At 40.9% G+C, this 21031-nt stretch overlaps 4 protein-coding genes across 4 annotated transcripts; 3 read left to right on the forward strand and 1 right to left on the reverse strand.

Moving 5' to 3' along the window:
- Positions 1-12257: 12257 nt before the first annotated feature.
- Positions 12258-14716, reverse strand: PG994_013524 (uncharacterized protein; the record flags this gene model as incomplete). Its single annotated transcript, XM_066864933.1, has 6 exons — positions 12258-12943; positions 13014-13200; positions 13264-13470; positions 13587-13862; positions 13916-14479; positions 14537-14716. 6 exons carry the CDS (start codon positions 14714-14716, stop codon positions 12258-12260), a joined length of 2100 nt encoding a protein of 699 aa, XP_066709894.1.
- Positions 14717-15456: 740 nt separating this feature from the next.
- Positions 15457-16916, forward strand: PG994_013525 (GroES-like protein; the record flags this gene model as incomplete). Its single annotated transcript, XM_066864934.1, has 5 exons — positions 15457-15617; positions 15685-15812; positions 15898-16057; positions 16159-16627; positions 16710-16916. The coding sequence occupies 5 exons, from the start codon at positions 15457-15459 to the stop codon at positions 16914-16916; spliced, it is 1125 nt and encodes a 374-aa protein (XP_066709895.1).
- A 681-nt stretch (positions 16917-17597) lies between these two features.
- PG994_013526 (uncharacterized protein) lies at positions 17598-18188 on the forward strand (the record flags this gene model as incomplete). The annotated part of the gene is made up of 1 exon (XM_066864935.1): positions 17598-18188. The coding sequence occupies one exon, from the start codon at positions 17598-17600 to the stop codon at positions 18186-18188; it is 591 nt and encodes a 196-aa protein (XP_066709896.1).
- Positions 18189-18990: 802 nt separating this feature from the next.
- Positions 18991-20794, forward strand: PG994_013527 (uncharacterized protein; the record flags this gene model as incomplete). Its single annotated transcript, XM_066864936.1, has 9 exons — positions 18991-19146; positions 19204-19226; positions 19276-19330; positions 19412-19648; positions 19747-19949; positions 20023-20164; positions 20234-20319; positions 20366-20665; positions 20719-20794. 9 exons carry the CDS (start codon positions 18991-18993, stop codon positions 20792-20794), a joined length of 1278 nt encoding a protein of 425 aa, XP_066709897.1.
- Between the last annotated feature and the right edge of the window lie 237 nt (positions 20795-21031).

The following is a 21031-nucleotide window of genomic DNA, read 5'->3' on the forward strand; positions in this document are numbered from 1 at the left end:
CGTGAAAAGTACAGGTTAGTATGCGAGGCTTAGTGCAATCATCAGTTGAGGATGCAATGATAATTGGACAAGATATTCCTCGCCCCAGATTTCCAAACAGACAAGATACGTCTATGTATATAGCATTAGGGCAGCCCCAGCCCCCTTCGAGACCGTGATCATAGAATGGTCAGACGTTGTTTGTGCTGGGGATGCATCGCCACGCCCACCCAGATCTGAAGTATGATTAAGAGTTTCTGAGTTTCCTTCAGCGGTAATGCCGAGCGATTCCTCGATACGAGATGCCGGTCGTCATTGTGTTTGTGTACAAGATGAGGCAGGCTAAGCTTCTTGGGACTTGGTAATGTCACAGGATTTGTCTTTCGGGGTGCAAGGCCCGAACCATGTAGGTGTAAAGTAAATACGACAGATGTTACACGGACTGTGCCGACTGAGTCGCTGTGCTTTCTTTTGATCTGCCAAGCTGTTGGCAACATCCCTGTCGTGCGTCGCACTAGTATTGGTCATTAGGGGAAATAAGGTAGACGTACCTAACCTTGTATACGCCAGCTTATTCCCGATATATCGTGTTTTAGGTAGAAAAAGCAACGATGGTTTGGGATAGAGAGAGAGAGTCCCTTAATATAGTAATCCTTATTCTATACTAAATCACCAGTCTACGTGAGGTAGCATGTGGGTATACAGCATCAGTATTCAGTTATGTCGGCCAGTAGCGGTATTTGTCTCCGGTAGCACCGATCATCTTGGTGATGATATTGACAGCATCAGCGATACGCGTTGGCGTGTGTGATCGGCGGATTAGATCATGGGTAAAACCTACAATGCCTACACATATCGGATCTCCAGCGGCACGTAGGAATCGCTGAGGACCGTGGGGAAGATGGGGGACTGGTAACAGGGGAGATCGATTACGCCAAGTCGCCACTAGGGCCCGGGTGTGAAACGGGCATGCCGCGGAGAAATCGGACGAAGGTCACGCAAAGCCTCACAAATATCAGATGGAAAGTATCGATCGGCCGAGCTGGATCCGCAGGCGGAACCTTCTTGCCTTGGGAATCGACCAGTCATGACTGGTGTATTAGAAATTGTGAGATCTTGGCCCCCATCAGTCGATCTCGGCGGCTCAGGAGGTTCAATGATTGTTCGCCAATAAGTCCAGAATCCTTCCGATTTACCGGAACCACACTTGGCGCAAGCCCCAGACATTCGACGACATTTTCTTGTCGGCTCGGTGATTTACCACCGGTTCCATCGTTTGACAAATCGGACGAAGACCGGACTAGAACACCTACGCGAGCCACTAATGCAAATCCAGCCGCTACGCCCATCAACTCAGTCAAGAGCGAAGAAGACGCTCCTTCTAAGACCGGCAACTGAAAAGCAGAAGGCCTGCCCGCCACAGCAGCGCTACTGGACGAAGAATTCCACGGATTTCCCACGTCTGTCGTTGCCGTGCCGTACTAGGTCTTGCAGGCTTCTGCTGCGCGGTGTGGCAGGGCGACCATAGGCACCATGGTCTAGGCGACGAGCTCGGATCGCAATGAGGCACCAAGGGACGACGTCACCGTCGATAGCGGACCTGTTGCCGTCACCTGTTAGAGACAGCCGCTGGCGCCGGTTCCAAAGATGGTAACTTGTGTGGTGAGGATCGAATAGTCGGATGGGAAGCCGGCAGAGGCAGACCGACGTCGGCACCTCAGCCTAGGGTAGGGAGGCATATCAGGGTCCGTCCAAGGCCCGAGCTGTTGATGAGCTGTTAGGTAAGTATTGTCAGCATTTTCATTAACCCTTTCAGTTTTCCATGTTCTATTTGTGAATAGATTAAACATGTGAATAGGAAACGACCACACTCTATGTTAATTATTCCCTACCTTAAACAACACAAAATCGATGTTACACCCCTGTCCATGATGCCCCGTAGTGCATGGTGCTCAGGGCATCTACGACGCGCTCAGACGGGTAACATTCGCCTTACCGGAAGTTACAGACGTCATAGATGAAGATATCTGGCTTACTGCGTAGCCCTAGTATCATATGACTTGGCTTAGCGGTCGCACCTGATGCTGGTGCCGTGAAGGTGTGGTAAATGCACCAGCATTATTGAAAGAGAATTGAGATAGTGTTGTTGCGAACGGCATGTTCTAGTGATTTACTCGTCACCCAGCACGAGTAGAAAGAATAGGATAGTCTGGTAGATTGACTGACTTATTAGGGTGGCTGCACAAAGGCATTGCACGGCTTATAAGTCGAACAAACTCCTCCAGTGTAAGGTTCTGGGCGCAAGGCCCGAATATTCCCGCCCACGCTGTATCCGTCATAATCCGGGGTAAATCTCCCGGTGCCCGACGGCTTAATACTTACTTTACTCGTATTTAGAATATACCCTCGTATCGACGAGAACTTATCACCGTTACCGGAGATCTAAGTACGAGGAGAAGCCGTATAGAAAATAATAAAGATATTCCGGAAGATACGTGCGAATATCGATATTTACCGAGCTTTAAATACTTAGAACGGACCGGCTATTTATAATATTTTAACACTCCCACTTCGAAGTAAAGTCTAAATTTAGCGAAAAAGGGAAGGATAAACCGGACTATATAAAATAATAGTTATTAAAGATTATATAATCCGGGTAAATACCTTAGATAGCCCGAAAGCCTTTCGAATAACCTAAATTAAGCCGTATTACCTAGAAGAGGCCGGAAAACTATAAGATAAGTTAAATATATAACTAGATTCGGAATAGCCGGTAAATACTTTAAATACTAAACCGATAACCGAGGAAATTATAGTAACTCTTATATAACGTGGCTAAAAACGATTTAAAAAATATCTACCCCGGAACGTTTTAATTACCGTATTTTTTACTTAAAAAGAATAAAAGAATTACGATTTAATAATTAAGCTTTAATAAAATAGCGTTATTATTTCGTTTAAATATTTATTTTAAGAGTTTAATACGGAAAAGATTAATAATCTCGCCGCACGGGGAGTTTTCGAATTTATTTAATTTAACCCGGATAAATATACCGGCCGGAGAATTTTTAAAATACGGCTTGTATGAAAGATTAAGGGTAAAACTATAAAGCTATACGAGAAATCTAGGCTTATAATATAAAGCTACGAAGATATAAAAAAGGAGGTTATTTTAACTTAGTTATTAATAATTTAACGGATAAGCTAAAAACTCTTTTTAGTTTTTAAACCGACCTTAATCCGAGATTTTAATATATAAAGCGAGCTAACGTATCCCACAAGCGAATATCTCATATAAGCGGAATGTCCCACTTTCATAAATTTCCTCATAGCTTTAACCTTTTTTAATATTCTTTTGTGTCCGAAAATGCTATAACTTTAAAAAAAGAGTAATATAATTCTAGCGTTTTAAGCGTTTTAAGAAAACTTAACTTTAAACGTATAAAAGGCTATATTAATTTAATACGTTTTATTAAAAACCTTATAGTGTAAACGAAATAGCTAACCTATATAATACGAAATATTTACGAATTCTCAAAAGTTTTTAAATTTTAAAAAAGATATAATTATTCGATATATTTTTAATTTAAATACGCGATCGTTTCTTTCTTAATTAAGTAATATAAAAGATATAGCGAATCGATTATTTAACTTATATAATAAGAAACGTATCGGTATTAATTAAGCCTTTAACTTTATATAATAATAACTAGACCTCCGGACGCGTTTTAATCGAAGAATTAATTATTAAAGAATTCTTTATAAAAATCCCGACGCGTATCGCGTATAATTTACCTTGTACGGAATATAATTTATAAATATAAGATCTAAAAAGAGGATATTTATAATTTTAATAAGACCGGCTTTTTTATAGGTTAAATCTCGTTCGAAATAATCGTAACCATTTTCGATTAACGCGGAAAACTTAAAGTAATATAATAAAAAAACTAAAAATAAGTTATAATTATTTAAAACGTTAGATTATACGGTTACGCTATCCTTTTATATATTATTTTTATTAAGAAAACGCACCTTTTTTCTTAATACGAAAATAACTTATTATTAAAGGATTAAGTAATCGTATTTATTAAAAATAATTAAATTACGAATAAAAGAGGCGAGAACTAAATTCAATACTTTAATTAATATATTAAGTTTTATACGAAAAGTTGTTATCGCTTTTTAATCTTAAACGGCTATAACAATTATTACTTAATAACTTTTAAACTTTATTATAAAAAAAACTCGATTATTATACTTTATATATTTTCTTATTTATTATATAAGCTCTAGCCTTTTAATATCGGTTATTTTTATATATTAAAAAAGGCGTATAAGAAAGAAATTAAATGTTTTATACGGGCGTATATCACTTATATTTTAAAAAAGGACTTCCTACTAGCGTTTTTAAAAGCGTTCCGAGCGATTTTTATTATTTCAAATATATAAGGAAGCTTTTAAAAAATAGGACTCGTTCCGTACAATCCGGAATATATTATTTCATAATTAGATATAAAGTTACATATTTTAATACTTCCGGGAACGTTTTTTAACCTATTTATTCTTTAAAAATTAAAGATTTTAAATAACCCGATTAAAACTTAATTCTAAACTAAATACGTTCGAAACCGTATCATATAATATTAAAATAACTTTTTAACGTTTATTTTAATTAGTTTTAATTAAATTATAAAAGCTATAACGTATATTATATACCGAGTTACTTTTTTAAAAAATAAAAACGCGATACTTCGAAAAGTAAATAAGATATTTAGCCGGCGCCGCCGTACGAAAAAAAAACGGCTATAAAATAAAGAATTATTTTATATATAAGCTAAAAAAGATTTATAGTTTTAAAAGAACGTTAATAAATAGTTATAAAACGAATCGCGTTAAAAGAGTAATTATATAAGAACTTTTAAGATACGTTTATAACGTTATAGAATTTACGGAGAGCCTGGATATAATACGTGTACTTATTAGAATAATATAGAAGTATTTAAAGATAAAGATTTCGATTAATTTTAATATATTAAATACGTTATAGTGAAATTAATTTATATTTTATTAAAAGGGCTATAAAAGAATAAGATATTCGCTTATATAGGTTATTCGCTTATAGGATACGTTATATAATATTATATAAACGTATAATTAATTATATAATAAATTAAACAGATTAGTTTATATATATTTATTAATAAAGCTAAAGATTTAATATTTCGAAACGACACTATTTTAAATCGTATTACCCCTATACGGACTAATAGAGTTAGGATTTTATTAATTTAAACGTATTATAATTATTATATATAAAATTTAAAAATAATAGTTTTAATATATAACGCTTATTTAATATTTATTACGGAGGGACCGGACACTTTCGATATTATAGTAATATAGACCGACGATACGTTTAGCTTTATTATAGCCCCTTTTTTTAAAAAGAGGAAGAAAAGCTAGTAGAGGAATAATTCCGTGTAAAGCTAAAAAATATCTTAACCGAAAATACGCTAATCGAGTTTAATAGAGGTAGGATTTAATTAAAATCGTACGATATTTTTTTTAAATAAAAGGGATAGGTTAATTAGTTAAAGCTTATCGATTTAAAAGTTATTAATAAAAATTAATAATATATTTCTTAACGTATAAAAAGAGTATATCTAGTTTTTATTTATTAATTAAAGGTAATATATAACCTATTTATTATTATTTAAATATAAACCTTAAAAAATAAGAATATTAAGAGCTTAAACGAGCGTATTAATTAGTAGATTTAGAACCCGATACGCGTTTTAAGATATATCTCGTTTAACTTTTATTATATAAAGATATATATTTTTATTAACGGTTTATTTATAAATAATAAGGATTTAATTTCTTAATTTAAATACTTAATCTTATTAAGTTAAAAAATAAATTATATAAAAGATTAGTTTAAGATTTAAAGTAATATTATTTATTAAAGCTCGATAAAATATAAAAAAGTTATACGGAACGTATTAACTAGCGAACTATACGGCACGATTTCCGATATAAATAGCGGTATCGTATTAAGTATCACGCTTAAAAAAATTGTATAAAATTTAGAATTTTAAGATATATTAATAACCTTTTATATAAATTCGAGGTTTTTTTATAATTATTTAATTAAACTAGGTATAATAAACGAAAAAAACCTTATAATTAATATTATATCCCTCTTAAAATCGTATTAAAAAAAGGAATCTTATAAATTTATTATATTAATAATAAATAAAACCCGGCAAACGCTTTTATTAAAATATCCCTAAATAAAGCCTTCGAATAAATAGTCTCGATAAATAGCTTTACCGTATATATAAAAGCGTATATCGAAAAGCTAGACTTATACGTCCCTGATAAGGTATAACGTATCGCGATATATAACGGCACTTTTATTATTATTATTAGTCTTAAACCATTTTTTTTTAATTTATAACGAAAAATAATATATATTAATATATAATAATTTCCTTTATTACCGTTATGATTATTAAATAATTAAAATAATTAATTAAAAAGATTTATTATTTAATAAAATTAATATTAAAAAGGTATAGTATTACTTATACGGCTTAAATAGGCACCTAATACCGGATTAGCGTAACCTATCCGTACGAGACCCTCGGAAAGGGAAGGCCCGTATTTAAAAAGGGGAACAGGTTAATTTTATCGCTAAAATAAAAAATTACTAATATTAGAATAATAGGAACTCAAGTTTTCTATATTATTTTAAAAAGGGTGCTACGTACTTACACGTACGAACCCCTTTTTAGTTTTATTAAAAAGGGTATACGAAACCCCTCGTAGCTCGTATTAAAAAGGGTATACGAAACCCCTCGTAGCTCGTATTAAAAATAGATATAAATAATAAAATATAATAATATAATCTCGATTAAACCCGGAACCCACTTGTATGTACGTACGAAAGCTTATTTAATAGTTACTTTTATAAAATATATAATATTTTTAAGCGAAATTCGAATAAAACTTTTAAAAATATCGGTAATTAAAGAATAGCTTACGATTATAAATATTATAAAAGTTAGATCCTTTTTAAAATTAACTAATTATTACCGGATTTTTATCCCCGGGTTTAATAAAATAATAATACTTTTAACGAATTTAATAAAAAAAAATAAACTATTTTAATAAATAGAAAAAAAGCCGAAACCTTTTACGATATTAAAAAGCGGATTTTTAACGAATTAATACTTCGCGTAGCGGACTTTACTAAACCTTTTAAAATTAAAACCGATAAACTAAATTATATGATCGAAGGGTAATTAAATTAACGAAATAATAATAAAAAGTCGTACCTTATCGTATTTTTTTTAAAAAAAGCTTAACGAATTAAAACCTAATTATTAAAGCTTATAAAAAATAAAGATATTATTTTAATAAAATAGTAAAATTAATAAAGGTTTATATTAATTATAAAAACTTTATAACGTTTGTTATTATTAAAAAATTAAATAAATAATAAATATAATAGTTTAAATTCTTTTCGATATTTAACTTTATTATTATTTATTAAAAAAATAAGGAGAATAGCCGCATTAATATATTAAACCGACAACTAGACTATTAAAAAGAAGTCTTACTCGAAACGCGAACTATCTTAACTTACGACTAAGACGGCAACCTCGTATTATTATAGTAATTAAACGTTACGAGTTACGTTTAATATAATAATAATTTAGCCGGACCTTGAATCCCGCCGATTATATTAAAAATTACCTCGAGAACTAAAATAGTCTTACCTTTTACTAAAATAAGATTTATATCCTCAAATAGTATCGTAAAAACTTTATTAAAGAATTTTACGAACACCTTATATATAAATATTAAAGAGTATTTAAAACCTAGAAACGAATTATTAAGTAATTTAATTACGAAAACTTTAAATTAATTATAATTAAAATAATTAATAAATACAACTTATATAATAAAATTAAAACCGCTTAATACCGATTATATAAAGAATTATAACCGATTTTACCGCTAAATAAAGTATAGAAAATAATCGCACTTAACTTCGTAATTAAACTACCCTTATCAAAAGAACCCTTAATTAAAGTTAGTTATAATATTATTTTAATAATTACGGATAAACTTACGAAATATACTTACTTTTTACTTTATAAAGAATCTAGTGATACTAATAACCTAGCCTATATATTCCTTCGAATAATCGTTAGCTAATACGGGCTGCTCGAAACGATCATCTCCGACAGAGACAAGCTGTTTACCGCTAAATTCTAAAAATCACTTATGGCACAACTCGGTATTAAATATAAGCTATTTACGGCTTACCACCCCTAGACGAATAAATAAACCGAGCGGATAAACTAGACCCTAGAGTAGTACCTACGTTATTACGTTAATTACAAATAAGATAATTGTGTACAATTATTACCTATAGCTTCATTCGCTTATAATAACACGGATAATAAAACTACGCGTATATCACCATTTCGAATAAACTACGAGTATAACCCGGAGATCACTAAGAAACCTTTAAAAGGAGAGCTAGCATTAATCGCGACTATATAAGTCGAATAATTAAAAAAACTCTAGTTTACGTTATAATAAGACCTTATCTTTCTTTAATAACGAATAAAAAGGTACGTCGATTAGACTAGGTTAAAAAGATTAACCTTAAAAAAAAGAAAAAAAAGTATACCTTTTATAACGAAATATTAAAACTAAATAACTAAGTAATAAACTAAACTTTAAAAAAATCGGATTATTTAAAATTACGGAAATTATTTTAAAAATTAACTATTAATTATTACTATTTAAAATAATACGAATATATTTAATATTCTATATTTTATTATTTAAACTAGCGGCTAAAAATATCTCGATTAATATATAATTAAAAGTTATAATAAATTAATACGAATACGAAATTAAAAAAATTATCGATAAAAGAAAAACTAAAAAAAGCTTTTAATACCTCGTTTAATAAAAAAGTTACTTATTAAAAAATAATACTTAAAAACTTAAGAAATACCTAGCGAACGCTGCGAAAGAACTTTGGGAGTTCGAGCGACGATAGGAGGAACTAAGGGACCCAGGCCTTTAAAGTTAATTAGGCTTAGGGAAGACTAGTCTATATTAATAAGAACGCCTAAGTTCTAAAGGTTATTAATTAAATAACCCTCGTAACTATTTAATATAGGTAGGATATCGTTCTCCTTATCTAACTCTTCTATATTACGACTAAATAAGTCGGCGCCCTTTTCCTTCACTTTCCGACAGATCTTTCGAATTCGCGATAACCGACCTGCCGCCTTAGCGAGCTGAAATTAAAGCTTAACTAGCTTAGAATAAAGCGATAAGAGCTTCTCGCTCGTGTCCTCTTTATCCGCGTCTATCTTTCGTTATTACTTTAAACCCTTTTTTAAAAATAAAGGAATTAAAAAATCGTTATATAAACGACCGCGATTTATATACTTTTCGTAACGAGAAAAACGATCCGAAATATAATAATTTAACTTTTTATTTTTAAAATAATATAAATAAAGTATATCGGCCGAATAATTATTAAAAGAAATATAATTATATAAAAAAAATACTCGCGAACTTTAATAAAAAACTTTTTAACACGATTTAAAATTATAATAAATATATATTATAATAAAAGTAAAATAAAGAGGGAATTTATAAAAACTTTAATATAATAATATATAACGAGTATTTATAATAATTAATTAATTTAAAAAAAAAGTAATAAAAAAAAGATAATATTATAACTTAATTTAACGATACGATTAATACTTACCCTCGGAACGAAATTAAGATAACCCGAAGCGTTTACGAACTAATAAACGGTTATTAACTCCGCTAATTAATACTTATAACCCTATTTACGATAATAAGAGTCCGTTATATTAACTGTAATAACCGACACCACGATAATAAGTATACACGGCTAACTTAGGGCAGTACGCGAAGGATAACGTAGGATAGATAAATAGGAATAAACGGGTAAAAATAATTAATATAGGTTAGATAAATAAAACTAAGTTACGTATTAATAAAATAAAGAGCTATAAGATCACGACGTTCTTAATAATTCCGGAGTTATAAAATCACGACGCTCTTAGTAATTCCGGAGCTATAAAATTATAATACTCCTAATGATCTAAAACGACGCATTACGATATATAACGTAATCCGGCGTGGATTAATAAAGGAAAAACAGGATATATAATAATAAATATTTTTTATATATTTTATATAAACGCTCTTTATTTTAATAATTAATTTAAATATTAATCTAACTTATTAATAAAATAAATAACTTTAACGAAACTATTATAAATACTTTTAAATCTACGCACTTTAATTACTTTAATTCCTACGGCTATTATATATTATATTAATAAAAGCGGACTTTTATCGCACGTTTAAATATTTTTTTATATTATTAATATAAAACCTTAATACGTTTTATTAGGTTTCTCTTAAAACTTAGATAACGTTCGTTAGAAGCCGGCTCGATAGGATCTCGCGAGATCCTCGAGATTCTTAAGAACTAAGGGATATTAATAAAGGAGGGATTAGATATATAACGACGGACATTCCTAATATATTTTATATAGATAGTCTTTATTTTAATAATTAATTTAAGTATTAATCTTAACTTATTAATAAGGTAAATAACTTTAATAACTCTATTCTATAAATACTTTTACCCGAGCCCTTATTACTACGTTACGACCCGGCTATTATATATTATATCGATAGAAGCGTTACTTTTATCGCACGTCTAGATACTCTCTCGTATTATTAATATAAACCCTAGTACGTCTTACTAGGTTTCTTTTAAAACTTAAATAACGTTCGTTATAATTTAATACTTTAAACTAAGCTATTTTTATTAAATAAAACGTAATTTTAAACTGTTTATTATAAGGCTATTACTTTTTTAGCTTTTCAAAATACCGTGCTCGTTTATATTATGCTTATTTTTAAATTAAATAAATTAAATTTAAAGTATACGTAATTTAATTAAAAAGTAAGACTTAATTATTTTAATTAATACCTTATTAATGCGCTAAGAGTCGATACGACGTTACCTCTTCGTTCGTAAGGCTAAGTAACGTCGAAGGAATAAATCTATTTAATTTTTACTTAAAAATATAAGGTTATTATAAAAGGTTAAAACGCGCTAAGCTAGTTCCTTAATTTACGTATACGTTAGTGCGACGCTAAGGGCTTTTTAAGCTAAAATCTAGTCTGCTAAATGCTTCTCTTAAACTAGAGAGAGCTTTTAATAAGTAGATTTTAATTCTCGACGTGATTATCGGCCGTGAAGTCGACTAATAAGGGTAGATCGTGAAATACTTTAATAAAGAGTAGCCTTATAAATAAATTTACCGCTTACTATATTTTAAATAGCGGTAAAGATATCGTTTTCGATATATAAACGCATTATTAATAAATTAATATATACTTAAAAATATAAAATAATTCGGATTAAAATTCGTTAAGAAATTTCTTTTTAAATCGAAATAGCAGTAAATCGTGGTGGAGGTCGATAAGGGGGTTAATTTTAAAAGGGGGTTAATTATAAGGTGACATACATTAACGAATATTGTTTTAAACTTTAAACAAAGTATTGACAAGCTATATTTTCATAAGAGATATATCGACGCCCTATTTAAAATATAAAAAATAATAAAGAATACTACCGTTAAAAATATAGTAACTCTATACGTTTTAATACGATAAAGCTATTAAGCACGCATGAAATACCTGCACAAGGGCTCTTACATAAGGGTACGATTTAAACAAACTTTCAGGGGGTAACGTGTAGACCGGGATTCATAACACTGGCATCCCATGCTTTCCCTTATCCGAGATAGAGCCGCAAGATTTATCTAAGACCTGATCATAAGGGGAATCGCGGCCCGGAATGCAACACAAAGTTACCATCAAAATCCACATTACCAACCCCTACTGTATTTAGTAGGCCACTAAACTGCCACCAAAGCCCTCCAGATATCACTCAACCCAGCAACGATGTCTCCCGGAGGATGACCTTGAGTGACTGCTTCCAACATCCGCTTGATCTGGCCGATACTGCTCCCGCCGAAGATGAATACTGTCGTCGCAGAGAAGGCAAAAGACCATGACCGAAATCATGCGACCACTACCAGTAATGGAAATGGTTTTGTAAGGACACAGTCATCCTTTCATAAGCAACCTCTTATTCATATATGCCAATATCAAATCCAATAGCTTCAGATCTCCACAAACTCGCGCCTCAGCATCTCGTCCCCCTCTATCTTCTCCAAATACCCCAATACCCGCGCCGTCAACGTCTCCACGTCGAACCCAAAGTACTTGTACGCCGCGGTCCCGGGCAGGCTATGCCCGAACGTCGTGACGCACGCCGCGGCATCGGCGTACCGCTCCCACCCATTCGGCGCATACGGCTCCAGCACGACCGCGGGCATGTGGTGCCGCCGCAGCGTAGCCCGCCTGTACTCGACGCTCTGTGCGTCGAACAGTCTCTGGCAGGGGAAGCTGACGACACGTACCTCGATGTTGTTCTCTTCTCGTAATTTCTCGGCGACCCCGACAGCGTGCGAGAGCTCGGCCCCGACGCCGATCAGCGTGAGGGTCGCGGCCTCGTTCTCCTGCAACACGTACGCGCCCCGGCGCACCCCCTCGCGGTGCGTGTTCGGGACGAGCTGCGGCAGGGCGTGGCGGCTCGTGGACACGATGGTGGGCGTCTCCCGCGCCGCGAGGGCCGCGGCCCAGGCGCCGGCCGTCTCCTCGCTGTCGCCGGGGCGGAGGTACAGCAGGTTGGGCATGGCGCGGTACAGCGCGGCCAGCTCGACGGGCTGGTGGGTCGGGCCGTCCTCGCCCATGCCGATGGAGTCGTGGGTGGCGTGGTGGATTACTTGGAGTCGCATGAGGGCACCTGAGCGGGTTAGCATGGGAAGGGGGGAACGACATAGAGGAGGTTTGGTTGTATGACGACGACTACTTACCCATTCGTACGGCTGGTGCGGCGTACAGGTAGAACACGAAGAATGAGGATGTGACGGGGACGATGGTGCCGGGGGAGAAGGCGGCCAGACCGTTCGAGATGGCGCACATGGCGTGTTCTCGCACGCCGTAGTGGATGTAGCGGCCGCCGTAATTGCCGTCGATACCGCAAGAGGTCCGTAGGTCAGGCTGTGGGATGTCAGCAAGTCAGCGCTAATATTGGCACGTGTAAGGAATGTCCATAAGACTTACGTCTTGGAAGTCCACTTTCCCGGGCCAGATCATGTTCACCGACGGCGACAGATCAGCCGTGCCCACCATGAAACTGTCCAGCTCCTTGGCGATGGGATTAAACACCAAGCCCGACGAAGCCCGCGAAGCAGTCGGCTTCTCAGGGAAACTCTTCGGGATAAGTTCCTCCCACCCCGTCAAATCTCCCTTCATTCTCTTCCGGAACCTCTCCGCCAGATCCGGATGCGCCTCCCCGTACCGCTCCACCAGCGCCTCCCATCCCCGAACATATTCCTCCCCCTCTCAGGCAGCCCCGCGAAGAACGCCCGCGTGGCTTCGCCCACGACGAAATGCTCCTCGGGATCGAAGCCGTACGCGCGCTTTTGGGCCGCGACGTCGTCCGCGCCGAACGCGGCGCCGTGGGCCACGGCGGTCCCCTGCACTTTGCTGCCGAGGCCGATGACGGTGCGGACGTTGATGAAGGTCGGCTTGTCCGGGCTCTTCTTGGACTGCTCCAGAGCGTCAACGATGCAGGCGATGTCGTAGCAGCCGTCTTGGACGTCGATGACGTTCCAGCCGCAGGCCTTCATCTTCTCGTTGATGTTCTCCGTGTTCGTCATCTAGTGAGGTTAATCGGAATTTTCAGTTCCGGCTTATCGAAACAGTTACTCACTTCGACAGATCCATCACAGGTGATCTGGTTGTTGTCGTAAATGACGGTCAGATTGTCGAGTTTGAAGTGCCCGGCGAGTGAGATGGCCTCTAACCCGACACCTTCTTGTAGGCAGGCATCGCCGACCATGCACCAAGTGTGGTTCGAAACCACGTTGAATCTAGGGCGGTTGAAAGTGGCACCCAGTTGCTTGGATGCCATGGCCAAGCCAACCGCGTTGGCGATCCCCTGACCCAGAGGGCCGGTGGTGACTTCTATTCCCTCGTGTTCTATCTCCGGATGGCCAGGGCATAGAGCGTCGTACCTTTCGGAGTGGTAGGATTTGAGCTCGTCAAAGGTCATGGCCTTGTAGTCCGTAAGATGCAAGAACGCGTATTGAAAGATGCATGTGTGTCCTATGCCTCGGCTGTTAGTAATCTGTCTCTGGTAGTCAAGCGGGACACTTTGGGCTTGCCATTGGAGAGAACGAAACGGTCTCGGTTGAAGTAAGTGGGAGTATGTGGTGCATAGCGCATGACATACTTCCAGAGTGACAAACCTATCGCAGCCATACCGATGGCTCCTCTAGAATATTGAGTGTAAGTACTTGGTCTCTTCTTCCTGGGCTACTACTGCTGGAACCCACCCCGGATGGCCTCCCTTAAACTGTTGACATAGGTCCGAGATGAGGAGGCGGAACGTTTTCAATACTATGTCATGCGACTCTTTTTCCGCCGCTACCAGCTCCCGCGAGCTGCAATCATTCTTCTTGGTCGACATGCCAACTTCGGCATCTGCCTCATTCAAGAGGCCAGGTGCCATGACCATAAAAGTCTGGGTTGAGCAACGGTTTGGCAAGTGTTCAGTAGCTTCGACGGTGAATGGCAGAGTGAGGAGTAAAGATTCAAGTCACAGTTCCGCGGGGTTTCGGGACATCGGTAGGCGATTTTGAACTTTCCAAGTCCCAAGATACGGGGCCAACCGGAGAATAACCTGGCAAAGTTCAACCATATACCGTCATATACCTACCACTAAGCACTTGAGTAATAATTGCGTACCATTTGACGCCCCGACTGCGCTCTCGTTCCCCGCGCGGACACGTCCTGACTGTCTCCAGACTGGTGCAGTTCCCCAGCCAGCAATATCGAGCGCTAAAATCGGATCTGGTGGTGGGGGATAGTCGGATTGCGGGGAGAACTCCGCACACAATTGCCACAAATGGCGAAGAATTGGGGTCGGAAAGGGGGGATGTTCTGCAAAGTCTAAACGCCAAAATGCGGAGGGGCGGAGAGTCGGAGACCCGCGGGTCAGGGGCCCGGCTTACCATATTTGGATATCCCGACACCGTCTGCGGGGGATGACGACGGCAATAGCTAAAGCCGGTGAGGTAGCTGAATAATCTACAACATGACCATTGACGCATACATCCTCCCGGACATTCTCGACGTAAAGAGAAAAACCGGACAGCACATCATATTCGTTGTGGTAGCAGTGGCAAGCTCAGCATCTCCCCGAATACCTGGCTCTAGATCTCTGTGGCTGCGGACCACGAACACTTCGCCATGGCCTCCCTTAACAGCACACATCATGCCCTTGAAACATCGCATCCAAATCCGTCGTTGCAGGTGACGGCGGATCACCGGATCAAGATGGTGGAAGCTCCGGTAGAGGAGCCTGGGCCAGGGCATGTCTTGTTACACATCAAGACAACTGGGATTTGCGGGTAGGGTCTTCAAAGAACCTTCAGCATGCTAATCTCGCTGAGAGATGCTGATGAATGCTGCGTCTAGATCAGACATTCACTTCTGGAAGACCGGGCGAATTGGATCGCTGGTGGTGGAGGGCGACTGCATCTTGGGACATGAAGCGGCCGGTATAGTACTGAAGTGTGGCGAAGGTGTTGAAGACTTGAAAGTCGGTATGTCACTAAATGGGCCACGAGAGGGGGAAAAGACATGATACGTACACGAGGAGGTACTGACCGAGATTGCAAACCTACCTAGGTGATAGAGTAGCGGTTGAACCGGGCGTTCCATGCGAAAGGTGCTTCCTCTGCCGAGAAGGGCGGTACAACCTTTGCGACGACGTCCAATTCGCCGGAGTGTATCCCTATCATGGAACGATACAGAGATACAAGGTCCACCCGGCGAAGTGGCTATACAAGTAAGTCGCACCCCTTTGGTTGCCTAGGCCGAGAGACAACATGGTTTTGTGCATGGATAGACATGCCTGGGTGGCTAATTTGCAGCACAAACTCCGTCTAGAATCCCAAACAATGTCAGCTACGCAGAAGCGGCCCTCTTGGAGCCCCTGAGTGTAGTCCTCCACGGCGTCAGGACCGGCGGACTCAGTCTCGGCCGCCCGGCGCTCATCTGCGGCGCCGGCCCCATCGGACTGCTTGCATTGGCGGCCGCCAGGGCGTCGGGCGCTCACCCCATCGTCATTACCGACCTCGAACCCAAGAGACTGTCGTTTGCCCGAGACTATGTGCCGTCCTGCATTACCTACCAGGTGGACCGCGACCTGTCGTCCGAGGAGAACGCCGCGGCTGTGAGAAGGCTGTTCGGGGCCGACGAGTACTCGGCGCCATCTACGATACTGGAGTGCACCGGGGTGGAGAGCAGCGTTGTCCTGGCCACGTTTGCGGTGAGGAGGGGCGGTGTCGTTTGTGTAATTGGGGTGGGCAAATCGGTCATGAACAACTTGCCCTTTATGCATATCTCGCTCGCCGAGGTAAGTAATTGCAACATACTTACCTCCCTTCCGCACTTTTTTTCTTTTTCCTTGTCAATATTGACGCTAACATCGGCGCAAGATTGACCTACGTTTCATCAACCGATATCGGGATACATGGCCCGCAGGGCTGGCCTGCCTGAGCGGTGGGACATTGGACGTGAAGAAGCTGGTTTCCCATGTGTTCCCACTGGAGAAAGCCATGGAGGCCATGGATATCTGTTCCGACCTGGGCAACGGGAGCATTAAGGTGCAGATAGTGGATGAGGTTGCTGCAGCCGTCGTCTAATTACGGCCCCCAAGATCTAAAGGAGATAAGCCGCGCCGTGCAAAGTGGGCCGGGGCCCGTTCTCGGCTCTATTGCCCGGCGCTATTCCCATTCCTTGTGCCAATCACGGTCGACCGTCCCCCACAGAAGTTGTTCGGTAATATTAGACCTAGCCACGGTGAGGCGATATTTCCAGTCTTGGTGCCGAGTCCCGGCTGTGCCGCTCAGCTGGGAAAGCATTTGTCCAGTTGAGCGAAGGCAGGGCTACTTACTTATTTAAATAACATGGCAGAATACCCCTCGCTGGATTGCAAAGAGATCATTGCGGTTGCCATCAACTGACATCACCACATTCGTTTAATTAGTAATACCAAACTTAGTCACTCTTCAATTAATACATAATCGCAAACATCAGAACGCGCCCGTCAAGATGAAGTACGCAACCACCGCCGCCGCCGCTCTCCTGCCCTTGGCCTGGGCGGCAGACGACTTCGACACACGCAAGGGCGGCCCCTTGAAGTGGGAGATCAGCCATTTCAACGCAGCATGCGTCGATATATATGGAGGCCATTATTGCATGTCCGTCCCCACCCCACATGGTTCCCTAAATAGAGTCGCGCGCACACGCAAAGGAGTTCGTGGTTGCATCAGTACTACATCGACACTGACAGATAGATGTTCATTTATACATATAGGTACGACATGCAAGTACGCGCCAGTGACAACCCCGGGTTCAGCACCGGCTGCGAGACGAGTTGCAAGAGCCCCACGAATGAGCTGGTCGGCTGCGGCCCGCAGCGCTCCGGCGCCTACAGCCTGTCGACGGCCATGGACGGCGACGACGCGGTCGTCGTCACCCTGAAGTCGCGCAAGGCGATGGCGGAGTTCACCGTCCGCCTCGACGACATGACGCGGGTGGACGGGACCGTCGACACGGGTGCGATGACGACGTGGACGTACAAGGACGATGCCAACATCGTCGTGCCCACCCGGGACCTGGAGGTCTCCCGCGACGACCCGGCGTGGATCGTGCCGTCGGGCGTCGAGTGGGATCTGGCGTCGGCGACGGCCTCGGTCATCGCTACGGCGGCTCTTGCTGCTGGCACCACCAAGTCGTCGTCATCTGTCGCCTCGGTCACGGCTTCGCCCACTGCTGCCGAGTCCGAGCCATCTGCCACCGAAGCTGAGACGTCAGCTTCCGCCAGCCCCAGCGACGAGCCCAGTAGCGCCACTCGTGGGAGCGCGTTCGCCGGTGTCATATTTGCTATTGGTCTAATGGCATTGGTCTTGTAAACGCACTCTATAGAAAACGGCCTTATCTCAATATAGCCGCTTTTCATGCCTGGACCAAAGGATCGTTTGAAATAAATACTTTAGCTATTCAAAATCCAGGGGTCAAGGTCTCTACGGTCTGGTCTCTCCAGACCTTTCCACAAAGTCGTCCCAGTATATTACAAAAGGGGCCTCGACACATGCCTCTACATCAATCTATAGTGAGACCCTTCAAGCACAGGCAACTCATACTCCAATTTGTCATAACCGAGACTTTCATAGACCCGGGATCTACCAACCTCCAAGGCACAGCTTTTGGGACACGTGGGCCGGATTGTACCTGACCGCGACCCGCCGCAACTACTCCAAGTTGTCGGTGCCATAGCTGCCAATGACGTACTGCAGCCCGTCGATCTCTTGGACCAGGAGAGCCTGATCTAGGGGAAGATCAGAAGCGGCAGTGTCAGGCCAGATAGACCCAATATATTTAGACCACAGAGACACATTCCCATGAGCATTTGTTATCTAAGTAGCTAGCTTAACCAGTCAGGCGTTGGATGTGTATCTTAGGTAGACCTGGGCTTTGCCTATCTGCGCCGGGTAAAGCGGATAAGTATGGTAAACCAACAAGACACGCAGAAACGGCGGAACGGGTAATCAATAATTGATTAAGATTCGATATTTCAGGTTTGCCACTATATATTCTCGTTGTTGTTTATTATGAGGATACTGCTCTCGCTCTCCTGTCGAGACTTCCCACCCCCGTTTATTGAACCTCAAGAAACTATTTTCAATTTCAAAGCTTACGATAGTTTACTCCGCCATGTTTTGGCTCTTCGGAATCTGTATTGCGGTTTTCGTCGGTCTTGTATACGCTCAAAGCGACGGAAGCTACAATGGCAGCGATTTGGACGCGCCGATGCTAGCGGGCGGACCCAGAGGAGGTCAAGGTGCCATGTTACGATTCGGCTGTTCTCAAGTAAGCATACAGCGTACTTATAGTAACATCTGTGTTAATTGTCTTTTGCTTGTCTAGGTCGTCATTGAACGCCTCGACCCGTACGTTTGCCAAAGTTACCCCTGTTGGGTATTTGCTGATCTCTCCCAGACTCGTAAACCCTGACCTTAACCCATCTGCACACATGCACCAGGTAGTTGGAGGTGTAAGTGGCTCTCTCATCTCTGAAACATCTTCTTTCACCTTATTTTGCTATTGTTGGCTTCATGGGACCACACTCGTACAGAACGCATTCAACGCATCGATGCCGCTGGAAGACATCTCTCAGATCGCGACTTGTACGACATGCCACTTCACCCAAGACCTTTCCAACTACTGGACGGCGAACCTGTACTTCAAAGCGCGCAACGGCAGCTACAAGCGCGTCCCGCAGATGGCGAACCAGTTCAACGACGGAGACCAGGGCGGGATTACCCTCTACTACACTTCACCGGGACCCAAGGCGACAACGGCCTTCAAGCCGGTATGTCTTTATAGCCCGAACCCAAAGAGGCCATTTGCATCTACTCCCTCCACATTTGCTTTGTTGCTAACAATAACAATTCCCATCTACTATTCTAGGGCTTCCGCATGCTGACGGGCGACGCGATGCGACGCACCTCGGAGAATCTGGGCAAGAACATGCAGCAGTGCTATCGGTGCTTCTCGGAGCCCAATTTCGGAGGTAGCATGTACTCGCCGTGTTTCGATCCAATGTGGGACACAGACCATCTGCCGAAGCAGCCCTGTCCGGGTGGCATCCGGTCTAACATCATATTTCCCCTGTATGTGACTGTTGACTCTTCTGTCCCCCCTCATGGCCCGAGTTTTGGATCTAACATTTGGGGGAAAATCTAGATGCTGGGACGGGAAGAGCCTCGATAGCCCCGACCATCGCGAACACGTTGCACACCCAATCGGTGGGCCGCCATCTTTCTCCGTCGTCACTGGCACCTGCCCAGAGAGCCACCCGGTGAAGATACCGCAGGTCATGTTAGAGGTAGGTGCTGCTTGTCCTCCTCGGAGTTACTACCCAGAGAAATCTGGCTAATACTACCATCCAAAATAGGTTAATTGGGATACTCGGGAATTCAATGATGAGAACGAGTGGCCCGAAGACGGGAGTCAGCCGCTTGTTCTTTCGACTGGGGACGAGTAAGCTAAATCCCCCCACCAGTAGGGCTTCGCTAACTGGCACAAGCACCGGATATGGCCAACATGGAGACTACGTAGGTGCTTTTATTCTATTGGCGAGTGAGAACAGGCCCGCTGACAAGAACCCCAAGGTCTTCGGCTGGCAAGACGACTCGCTACAGCTCGCCATGGACAACCAATGCTATCTCCGCAACTGTTCACTCCTTCCGTCCCAGATGCCTCCCGATAAGAACAAATGCAACGTCCCCGTCACCGCCCCAGAGAACATAGATGGATGTAAGTTACTCTACTTGAGAATATTGACGTCAAAGTCGCTAACCAGCAGTAGGGATGGATACGCTTCCGGGTATGAGCATGGGGTAGAATTTCACCTGGGTTTCTTCAAAACGACATTCGAAGCCGGACTGCACCTGCTATTCCACAAGATCCGGTCATTGTCTCACAAAGGGCTGATTACAAGTACATCTCCATGTAACTATCGCTGTACTTCGCTACCTGGAACTTGACCTTTGCGGGTAACGCGCTTGTCACAGCCAATCCTGCAATTACGCATGTATTCATTCATGTTGAGCAGTGAAACTGATCCCCGCCAAGGGAGTAGTAATGCATTAACCTATCACCGGTTTGGCAGCACGTTCGATTTGATCTGTCCATATGAGAAAGTAGGCAGGCTCTACTCCACATCTTGCCCCTGAATACCCAATATACTTAA

The sequence above is a fragment of the Apiospora phragmitis genome (genome assembly GCF_038363925.1).
Source record: "Apiospora phragmitis strain CBS 135458 chromosome Unknown utg000011l:1.0-3236445.0:1.0-3240683.0, whole genome shotgun sequence".
Classification (NCBI taxonomy): Eukaryota; Fungi; Ascomycota; class Sordariomycetes; order Amphisphaeriales; family Apiosporaceae; genus Apiospora; species Apiospora phragmitis.